Raw genomic sequence first — 12025 nt, forward strand, 5'->3', positions numbered from 1 at the left:
TTTGTTTATTTAGTTAGTTTAATCATAAAAATATTTCATTATAAATAAAAATCTCATTTCTTTTTCCATGGATCCCTTAGCATTCCCTTGTGGCTTCCTGGCGGCCTCCGAACCCCAGTTTGTCATGGAATGCAACAACACTCACACACACCTTCAAAGGGACTGCAGGGTATGGTGTTACAGGTCTGCTCATGCGCAGGTTTAGTGTCGAGATCGCAGGCAGCACTGTACTGTTTTTCTGCTGTGAGACACCGGACCTCCCGCGTCTGCACCCCTTCCCCGCAGGAGCGAGAGCACTATACCAAAAGAGAGGGAAACTTAATAATAGCAGAAGAAGGGAATATCTTGAAGGACATATTGATGGACAGATGATGTCATCCTCACCGTGCTCCATTCGGTGGTGAACCACTGTGGTTTGCAAGGCTGCAGTTCACACGACTGCACTGGTGACGGCTTCTCCAGGTGGGAGCACTCACTGGAGCCGCTCACTGTGAAGTCACTTCCTGTCTTCCTCACGCAGATGACGTCCCTGCGCTGGGTGCCGTTACCACACGCTACGTTGCACTGTTGACAGAGAGTGAACACAGAGTGACCACTGCCAACACACACTCATGACCGCTCAAAGACTGTTCACTATTCTATTCTGTTCTATTCTATTCTATTTTATATTGTTCTATTTTCAGAATGTTCTAATTGAATTATTCTAACTTTATTCTAATTGACTTGTTCTGCTCTGTACTATTCTAAGTTGTTCTATTCTACATTGTTGTACATTAACTGTGCTGTTCTTTTCATCTTTATTCTATGCAACTTTATTCTACATGGTTCTATTATATTTTATTTTGTTCTATTTAATTTTATGAGGTTTTTTGATGTCATTCTACATGAATCTTTTCTATTTTTAGAATGTTCTAACTGAATTATTTTAACTTTATTCTAATTGGCTTGTATTCTGTTATTCCATTCTGCATGGTTCTACATTTAACTTTGTTCTGTTTTCATCCTTTTTCTATGCAATTTTATTCTGTTCTATTCAATGATGTTCTATTCTACATTCTACTATTATATTTTATTTTGTTCTATTTAATTTTATTAAGTTTCTTTGATGTTATTTGATTGCATTATTCTATTCGATTTTAGAATGTTCTAATTTTAATTATTTTAACTATTTGTATTAGCTAGTTCTGTTCTGTACTATTCTGTTATTCCATTCTACATTTAACTTTGTTCTGTTCCATTCATCTTTATTCTATGGAACTTTATTCTGCTCTAATCAACGATATTCTATTTTATTTCCTTTTATTAGATTTACTTTGATGTTATTGTGTTCTACATTATTCTATTCTATTTTTACAATGATCTTGTCATGATCCCAGCCTGTCCTGTCTTGTGGATTTTTGTTGTATTTCCTGTCCTAGTGTCATGTTGTGTAGTCCTTTGTATTTTTTCTTGTTGATTAGTTCTCTTGCCAATCACCCCTTGTGTATATATACCCCAGTGTTTCTCATGTTCTTTGTCTGGTGTTGTCCTTAGTGGATGTATTGAGTGAGTTGTTTTCAGTTCTGTTTTGCACCGGTTTGGATTTACTGTGTTTCCTGTGGCTTGGATGTATTGCGTTATTTTGTTAATAAACTGCTATATTCCACTTGGATCTTCCTCTGAAACACTCTGTGCTACAGAACACCAGACCACAAAATGGATCCAGCAGTAAGACTTATCCATCTACGCCAAGGTAACTTGAGGACCACACCCAAGATTTTCTTGAACTTGCTTACCTCACAGACTTTCGTGATTTTGCACTTATTGACTTTTATTGTTACGGACTCAATGATCAGTTTCAATCTAAACTCATATGTGATGGTTCTCGAGGTTCGCTCATCAAATTTTTGGATTATACTCTGTTGTTGGCTGGGTCCTCCATCACGGTTGAGTATATTGAGGACGATGCATAATGGGCATAATGCATCAAGCTTCTATGAACCTCAGCTTGGCCCTCAGCCACGCCTGAGCCCTCAGAGATTGCAGCGCTAGCCATTATGGCCACAGCCATTTTGTGTGTGTGGGCTGCGCACACATCGGCTCCGGTCCCTGAGCCCGTTCCAGCCCATGAGTTCTCTGTCTGCCCTGATACGACCATAGTGGTCGTTCCAGAACTGTCTGCCTGCCTCAGAATGACCAGAGAGGACGTTCTAGTCAGAGCCATGGAGGGTGTTCCTGAGCTGTCCTGTTATGGCCCTAGTGGCCAACGCTAACCTCTCTGTGGTTCATGTTTCAGTTTCACCTGATCAGCCATGGTGGATTCCAGAGTTCTATTCTACATTATTCTATTCTGTTTTAAATGTTCTCTAGATTGAATTCTTAACTTCTAATTGTTCTGTACCTTTCTGTTATTCCATTCTACATTGTTTTTAACTTTGTTTTAACTGTTCTATTCGGTGTTATTCTATTCTACATTATATTTTGTTCTATTTCATTTTTTTACATTTGGTTTTCTTTGATGTTTTTTCTATTCTATGTTATTCTATAATAGAATTTTATTCACAGACCTTAACACTGGAATATAATTGAGCTGTTTTTGTTGTAGACACATGGCCCTCAGTGCGTCTGTCTCACCTGTCCCCAGGGTCCAGTGTACCACAGGTGGGTGGGTGTACAGGGACCCCCGTTACAGGCCTTCATATCAGCCGGTTTCTCTCCCACACATTCCACTCCGCCGTCTCCTTCTCTCCTGCCTCCACCGGTCAAACACACCACCTCTCTCCGCAGGACACCCGGCCCGCACGTCGCAGAACACTGAGAGAGAGAAACAATAAGCCACATTTAAAACATTTCATTAAATATCTCTACGTGAATATATCATTTACAAAATGACCTTTTGGCAAATCAAATGCAAGCAACTCACTGTCAATACTCACAGTGTTTGTCCAATCCGTGAAGTACCAATTAGTGACGCAAGGACCCATGTTACAGTCCTCGGTGCGCTGTGGGCGGAGCCTGTCATTGCACTCCCTGTCATTCACAGTGTTACCATGGTTACTGACACATCGTACACTCCGTACTCTCTTTCCCACTCCACAATCCACTGAACACTGGGGGAAAAAAAGATGCATTAACACACACAGACAGCTCAAACACATCTATCTACCCACACTCCGTCTCTGGAGATAAACACATACACTTAGACTAGAGCAAAACAACACATTTTCCAAGTAAACTACTGTAGCCAGAACATGTTTTATATGGGGCATTAACAAAAGACACATTTTTGCCTATAAAAACAGCTAGGCAGAAAGCAATATGGAACAATACAGTGGTCTCAATTCACAAGGCACATTATTAAAAGATTATTTTCAACTTGACACAGCATCTTAAAAATGCAATGCTTGTGGCGGGACAAGAAACAAAGCCAGATGCAGTGCAAAAAAACATCCATCTGCATGTGTGCAGCTGTACTGGAGCCTTAAATGGCAAGTTCACCCAAAAATGAAATTTCTGTCATTAATTACTCACCCTCATGTAGTTCCAAACCCATAAGACCGTCGTTCAGAATACAAATGAAGATATTTTTGATGAAATCCAAGGGTTTTTGAGCCATACATTGTCAGCAAAATCAGTGCATTTTTCAAGGCCCAGAAAGGTACTAAAGATATCATAAAAACAGTGCATGTGACTACAGTGGTTCAACCTTAATGTTATGAAGCGATCAGAGTACTTTTTGCTCGCAAAAACTTTATTCAACAATTCTCTTCCCTGTAATGCTGTGTTCACACCAGACGCGAATTGGGCGAATAAATCGCGCTATTCGCGCGTAGTTGGACGCTTGAACATTTTGAGTTTACTCGCTTCATTCGCGCGTGAAAATCCCTTCACAACAGACGCGAATTCGCGTCATGAGAGGGGCTCTCCCGCTCCTTTATGTGTCCCAGACTCTCCCACTGCTTTCTGCACACTTCCTCTGAATAAACACAACTTGTCAGTGGGGAAATAATTGTAAATTACAGCGAATAAGCTCAATTGGTCGTCTTTAGTTGGCTTGTAGTCTTAATATGTATATATATAGCTCAAATTGAGTAAACCGTTTTTTACAACTTATCAGATTGTCCGACCTCCTCACTCACTTTCTTTCAAACACGATCCTTTTTATTTCTGTTTCTATAAATGTATGAAGATGTACAGCGATGATGACTTTGTCCTCCGTTGTTGTTTCGAATTTCTGCCTCAGCTCGCTACGTCACGTCACTACTAGAGCAAGCTCCTGATTGGTTAACGCGGCGTGGAAATTCGCCAAAGTTCAGATTTTTCAACTTACGCGATTCGCGCTAATCGTGTCATTTGCGCGAATCGCTCAATTCTACACTGTACACTGTTGACGTATTAAACGCAGTACACTGTTTCCGTATATATATGTCCAAATGCAGGCTCAGTATTGACCGGCTCCTGCGTCAGCATCACACGCATGTGTCGTGGTGCTCACATGTACAGCGTGCTGCAGCCAGTGTCTCTACAATGTAAACAACGTAGCAGAATGACAGGGAAGAGAAGAAATATATATGAATAAAGTTATTTTTGTTTTGTTTTTTTGGTGCACAAAAAGTATTCTCGTCACTTCATAAAATTAAGGTTGAACCACTGTAGTCACATGCAGGACTATTTTAACAATGTCTTTAATATTTTTCTGGACCTTGAAAAGAGTAATGACATTGCTGCCTATGTGTGGTTCAGATACCTCTCGGATTTCATCAAAAATATCTTAATTTGTGTTTCGAAGATGAACAAAGGTCTTGCGGGTTTGGAACAACATGAGGGTGAGTAATTAATGACAGAATTTGTTTGGGGGGGGGTGAACTAACCCTTTAAAGAAAAGGAATTTAAAGATGCAACAAGAACAGAAAAGGCACAGCTGCTCATAAATATAAAACATATTTTACTACATACAATATTCAGATACAATACAAAACCTCACGCACACGTGTCTTACCGCGCTCCAGTTGGTGCTGATCTCCCAATGGGAGCAGACGCGCGGGTGGCAGGGCTGTGTGGCATTGGGGCGGGAGAGACCTGAGCAGCGCTGAGGGTGAACCATCGTCGAACGATTCCCAAAACTCTGCCTGCACTGTATGTGACGCTGCTGCACACCCCAGCCGCAGGAAACACTGCACTCCGACCATGCGCCTGTGTCCCAGCTACACACACACACACACAAGTTAACTGAGATATACATAAACAACAATCCATCATGTGTGAAAGTGCATCTGTAGCAGGGTATGAAACAGCAGAAATCTGATGATGATGTTTTTAAAAAGTCCTTACAGGCACAAATTAAAGTAAAAATGTTCATATTCTATAAAGTTACTACTATAGATGTATGAACTTTGTTTATGCTTTACTGGCAGATGTAATTCCTGAGTTGCTCCATGTGAACAGTGTATGGATAGTAACAGATGCTGTTGAACATTGTTGGGGGTAATGCATTTAAATTTACAACAAAATATCGAGTTACTTTTCAAACAAGTAACGCAAGTTACTTTGTTTTCTAATTCATTAACTGACACCTCTCTTGTCCCAAAGTTGAGAGAAATAAGGAGTAAATGCAGAGATGGTGTGCACTGCTGTGTGAACATGATGGTTATTGTAGTTCTAGACTAAATGTGAGCATTTACTCATCTCACTTGCACAAAAACTGATCCAGTATTCCTCTGAATGGTTGAATTGGATCTGTTTTTATTCATTTAAATAAGCAAAAATGACTTTAGTTAAACATCATGTTCCTTTAGGGAAAGAGTAAGAGTGCTGAACTTTCTTCTCCTGTGTCCTATTATTCTGCAATCCAGAATGGCAGCACAGCTAAAAAGTTTGTTTGAGGTGCGCCCTCTACTGTACAGATCAGACTGAGGCTTATTCATTTCACTTTTGGTGTAAAATAGCCTTTACATTTGCCTTTTTTTTTTTTTTTAATTAAAAAAACAAACAACCAAGCCCAGCCCAGGTGAGAAAAAGTAATGCAAAAGTAATGTAACTCATTACTTTCAATAAAAAGCAACTAAGTAATACAATTGGTTACTTTTTTAGGGAGTAACACAATATTGTAATGCATTACTTTTAAAAGTTACTTTCCCCAACACTGCTGTCGACAGAGCTTACAATGTATTTAATCTGGAATATGTCTGTAATAGTTGGTAATAAAAACATACTTATTAAAACTTATCAAACGTTTGGGGTCAGTAAGATTTTTAAAGATGTTTTTTTATTTGATTAAAAATACAGTAAAAACAGTAATGTTGTGAAATATTATTGCAATTTAAAATTTGAATAAAATGGAATTTATTTCTATGATCAAATCTGAATTTTTAGCATCATTACTCCAGTCTTCAGTGTCACATGATCATTCAGAAATCATTCTAATATGCTGATTTGCTGCTCAAGAAACATTTCTTATTATCAATGTTAAAAACAGCTGTGCTGCTTCATATTTTTGTTGAAACCTTGATACTTTTTTCCAGGATTTTTTAATGAACAAAGTTCAAAAATGCAGCATTTATTTAAAAATAGAAACATTTTGAACCATTATAAATGGTTCAAAATTTTTGAACAGTATTGTATGTACATGCACAGTTACTCACAACGGTGGACAAGGATGAACATTACACGGTTCTTCCTCTGGTATGGGTTTGGTTGCAGAGTCGCACCTCCTCTCATGGACTTCCTGTTCTGTATGTCTATTCACACACACAATCTCTCTGTACTGAGAGCCTGGATACACACAAACACATATATACACGTCAAAAAAACATACAAACAGAAAATACACATAATACAGCATTTTTTAGTGGTGTGAAATTTGATAGCAACGTGTTCACACCCTGCGCTGTTTACACCCTCAAGTGTCTTTGTTTTTATGGTCACTAGATATTGCTTTGGTTCCTTGGGTTTTGTTTAAATCACTAACTCTAAATTTGTGGAAGACTGATACTGAGTGATGCCTGCTTGAGCAAACACCACTGCCAGCTGTGGCAATCTGCAGCTCTTTAAACATACCAGAAGGAGGCGACAGAGAGCAAATTCACACTGGGCAAATCAGCGTAATCAAAAACATTGGTTTGAGCACTGAGAAACCCCTTCACACACTCACAGCCCTACAGAGAAACTCCCTAACAGTCTGGCGCATGTACTTTCTGTTCCACAGTGCTTGGCTTTCTTCATATGTCAGTAGGCAATGGGTTCATGTTCTCTGAGTGTTTCCAGCTCTCCTATTACATATAAACACAACATTAATCCACCACGCCCACTCTGGATCACAGGTTAAAGAAGAGCCACTCAAAGCAATAGTGTGTGCTGTCAACTGGTATAAAATCATAAGAGGAGACTTGTGTAAATATCACGGGGTGTATCACTCAATTATAGAACTTCTTGGCTTGTAGCAGACAGGGAAAATAGAGGCGTATGTAAACACTACTGTTCAAAAGTTTGGGGTCAGTAAGATTGTATTTTTTAAAGAAATTAATACTTTTTTCAGGATGCATTAAATTGATCTAAAGTGACAGTAAAGACATTTATAATGTTAAAAAAGATTTCCACAAAAATATCAAGCAACTGTTTTCAACATTGATAATCTTAAGAAATGTTTCTTGAGCAGCAAATCATCATATTAGAATGATTTCTGAAGGATCGTGTGACACTGAAGACTGGAGTAATGATGCTGAAAATTCAGCTCTGACCACTTGAAGAAATTACATTTATAAATTTGACAGTATCTTGAGTTGGGATACAGATATATATTTATGCTCATTAAAAAAAAGTAACATCTGTAAAAATTGCAACAATATGCAACAGTAAACATATCAGCCAAACATTGACCCCTTGATTACAACTCATATACATAGCTATGGTGACCTCTGACCTTTTCCACAGGTAGCGGTGCATTCTGTCAGTGCGCCTCTTCGCCACACGAACGCAGGCTGATTGTCCAATGGGAGGTCCGTTCTTGGAGGGATCCGAGCATTACGATTGGGTCCTAAACCCTGTGGGCGGGGCCTCTCTGGTGGCCATCGATCAGATGCAGAGGAAGATGAGGAGGAAGGGAAGGAAAATGGAGGCGAGGAGGCGGAAGACGACACAGGAGGAGCAGCAATAGGGTTCTCGACTGCCACTGAGACAGCACCTGAAACACGGAGATAAGCATGATGAGTTCTAGTGTGCTGCCTGCCTAGAACTAAACGCTAAACAAATAAGATTGGCTGAAAAATGTAGTGATGCAACAGTAAAACCCTTGTGAAAAAGAAGTACACTTTTAAAAAGAGTACTTATTAGTGAAATAGTTTGAGTTTCTACAAGAACCAGTGAGGTTCATTCTCGTGTTACACAGCACGTTTGAGCTTCTTCCTGATCAATTTTTATATGTGAGTAAAAGCATAAATTAAATTCCATCATATAAAGCAGTCAGGTCTCTTCATAATTTAGACTTTAATTTAGACATAATTTAGACTAATCCACTCAATAAATATGGATTAGTTTTACATTCTCTTTATGAACTTTTTGAAGCATCAAAGTGGTAGTTGCATAGGCTGTCAATGGAGGGACAGAAAGCTGTTCATTTGTATTGTGAAGATGAACGAAAAGTCTCACTCTCTGTGTAGGGAGTAGACAGCAAGGCAGCTAACTAGGTTTTAATTCCCTTCTGAAAAGACCAGCTAAAACCAGCCTGTGGTGTGTTGGTATTTACTGGTTTAAGCTGATTTAGATGGTCTCCTAGTCTGTTCAGAAGTTGCCAAAAATTGTTTTTAGCAGGGTTGGCACTGAACTAAAGCCTGATTCATGCTTTTTGGTTCATGTCACACACTTTCACAGTGACCCCATTCTCATAAAAACTCTGTTTAACATCATCCTCTGATGTTACACACACACACAATCATAGGCCCATTCTCCTGTAATGACCTTAAAAGGTTTCGGCAGTGGCCAATAACTGATGAGAGAAATAAGAGAAGACTACCCAAGTGAAATATATCTGCGTGGCACACACATATAAACACTATAAATTTAGAGTGAGAGAGAAGATCATCAGGAGAGAAAAATAGAAACTGAGATGGCAAGAGAGAGAAAGAGAGAAAGACTCTGTGTGACAAGAAGACTGTAGGAAAACTCACTGATTTCTCGGAGTGCTGCCCGTCCTCGCTCCCTCTCTCTGTGTACTTCTCTCTCTCCGTCTCTCTGTTTCTCCACTGGGATATAATATTCATAGTCTATGCCTGGATTCTGCCTGTGGAAAATAATCTACAGCGAGACAGAGAGAGTAAAAACAGGTTAATAAACTCCAGCATATGGTAACGTCTCACTCCGCATTCCAGTTAGTATTGACCGTATATCACTGATGCAAACAGACTCAAACACATTCCTACACACTCAGCAGTATGTGGACGCTCTTTCTCTGAACATCTAAATAAACTTAAAACTGAAATGTATGAAAATATTATTCATTATTCAAAAGTGACATGTAAACTAGTCATACCTAAACTAGATCAATAGTGACATGTAAACTAGTCATATCTAAACTACAAACCCGATTCCAAAAAAGTTGTGACACTGTACAAATTGTGAATAAAAAAGGAATGTAATAACTTACAAATCTCATAAACTTCTATTTTATTCACAGTAGAATATAGATAACATATCAAATGTTGAAAGTGAGACATTTTGAAATGTCATGCCAAATACTGGCTAATTTTGGATTTCATGAGAGCTACACATTCCAAAAAAGTTGGGACAGGTAGCAATAAGAGGCCGGAAAAGTTAAATGTACCAATTTGCAACTTATTAGGTCAATTGGCAACATGATTGGGTATAAAAAGAGCCTCTCAGAGTGGCAGTGTCTCTCAGAAGTCAAGATGGGCAGAGGATCACCAATTCCCCCAACGCTGCGGCGAAAAATTGTCGAGCAATATCAGAAAGGAGTTTCTCAGAGAAAAATTGCAAAGAGTTTGAAGTTATCATCATCTACAGTGCACAATATCATCCAAAGATTCAGAGATTCTGGAACAATCTCTGTGCGTAAGGGTCAAGGCCGGAAAACCATACTGGATGCCCGTGATCTTCGGGCCCTTAGACGGCACTGCATCACATACAGGAATGTGCCATTCACCGTTGCCGGCTAAAACTCTATAGGTCAAAAAAGAAGCCATCTAAAAATGATCCAGAAGCGCAGGCGTTTTCTCTGGGCCAAGGATTTAAAATGGACTGTGGCAAAGTGGAAAACTGTTCTGTGGTCAGACGAATCAAAAATTGAAGTTCTTTTTGGAAAACTGGGACGCCATGTCATCCGGACTAAAGAGGAAAAGGATAACCCAAGTTGTAATCAGCGCTCAGTTCAGAAGCCTGCATCTCTGATGGTATGGGCGTGTGGCATGGGCAGCTTACACATCTGGAAAGGCACCATCAATGCTGAAAGGTATATCCAAGTTCTAGAACAACGTATGCTCCCATCCAGATGTCGTCTCTTTCAGGGAAGACCTTGCATTTTCCAACATGACAATGCCAGACCACATACTACATCAAGTACAACATCATGGCTCCGTAGAAGAAGGATCCGGGTACTGAAACGGCCAGCCTGCAGTCCAGATCTTTCACCCATAGAAAACATTTGGCGCATCATAAACAGGAAGATGCGACAAAGAAGACCTAAGACAGTTGAGCAACTAGAAGCCTGTATTAGACAAGAATAGGACAACATTCCTATTCCTAAACTTGAGCAACTTGTCTCCTCAGTCCCCAGACGTTTGCAGACTGTTATAAAAAGAAGAGGGGATGCCACACAGTGGTAAACATGGCCTTGTCCCAAATTTTTTTAGATGTGTTGATGCCATGAAATTTAAAATCAACTTATTTTTCCCTTAAAATTATACATTTTCTCAGTTTAAACATTTGATATGTCATCTATGTTGTATTCTGAATAAAATACTGAAAGTTGAAACTTCCACATCATTGCATTCTGTTTTTATTCACAATTTGTACAGTGTCCCAACTTTTTTGGAATCAGGTTTGTAGACCAATAGTACAAGTAACATGTAAACTAGTCATACCTAAACTAGACCAATACTGACACTTAAACTAGTCATACCTAAACTAGACCAATACTGACACTTAAACTAGTCATATCTAAACTAGACCAATACTGACACTTAAACTAGTCATACCTAAACTAGACCAATACTGACACTTAAACTAGTCATACCTAAACTAGACCAATACTGACACTTAAACTAGTCATACCTAAACTAGACCAATACTGACACTTAAACTAGTCATACCTAAACTAGACCAATAGTGACACGTAAACTAGTCATACCTAAACTAGACCAATACTGACACTTAAACTAATCATATCTAAACTAGACCAATACTGACACTTAAACTAGTCATATCTAAACCAGACCAATACTGACACTTAAACTAGTCATATCTAAACTAGACCAATAGTGACACTTAAACTAGTCATATCTAAACTAGACCAATACTGACACTTAAACTAGTCATACCTAAACTAGAGTAATACTGACACATAAACTAGTCATACCTAAACTAGACCAATACTGACACTTATATTAGTATCACAACTTAAATACTAGCCAAACTAGCCAAACACTAATAACTAAATTAGTATGACTCCCAAACTACTGACAAATATGTATCACTAATTAAATACTTATAATTAAACTAGACAAACACTGATAATTATAGTATGACCACCCAAACTACTGATACTAAAACTAGACCAGTATTGAGACTTAAACTACTATCATTAAATATCAGTTGTGGTCTAGTTCAGGTATCACTAGTATCACAATTTAAAAACTGATAACTAAAAAAACATGACTACCAAAACTACTGACATATAAACCAGACCAATACTGATACCTTAACTAGTATGACTAATTAAATGCTGATAATTAGATGAACACTGATAATTATAGTATGACTTCCAAAACTACATTTATACTGAGACTTAAACTAGTATCTGTACCTAAACACGACCATT

General features: G+C 38.6%; 1 protein-coding gene across 2 annotated transcripts in view; it reads right to left on the minus strand.

Moving 5' to 3' along the window:
• adamtsl4 (ADAMTS-like 4) overlaps nt 1-12025 on the minus strand; it is an 80296-nt gene that overhangs the window by 2955 nt on the left and 65316 nt on the right. For both annotated transcript variants that reach the window (XM_067400406.1, XM_067400400.1), the window contains exons 9-16: nt 9141-9267; nt 7898-8158; nt 6621-6750; nt 4979-5183; nt 2916-3089; nt 2614-2793; nt 385-564; nt 152-296 (exon numbers count right to left, since the gene is read on the minus strand). In XM_067400406.1, coding sequence (XP_067256507.1) covers nt 152-296; nt 385-564; nt 2614-2793; nt 2916-3089; nt 4979-5183; nt 6621-6750; nt 7898-8158; nt 9141-9267 — 1402 coding nt within the window. The remainder of the gene's footprint in view (nt 1-151; nt 297-384; nt 565-2613; nt 2794-2915; nt 3090-4978; nt 5184-6620; nt 6751-7897; nt 8159-9140; nt 9268-12025) is intronic.

Source organism: Chanodichthys erythropterus, chromosome 2 (genome assembly GCF_024489055.1).
Source record: "Chanodichthys erythropterus isolate Z2021 chromosome 2, ASM2448905v1, whole genome shotgun sequence".
In the NCBI taxonomy this organism is placed as follows: domain Eukaryota; kingdom Metazoa; phylum Chordata; class Actinopteri; order Cypriniformes; family Xenocyprididae; genus Chanodichthys; species Chanodichthys erythropterus.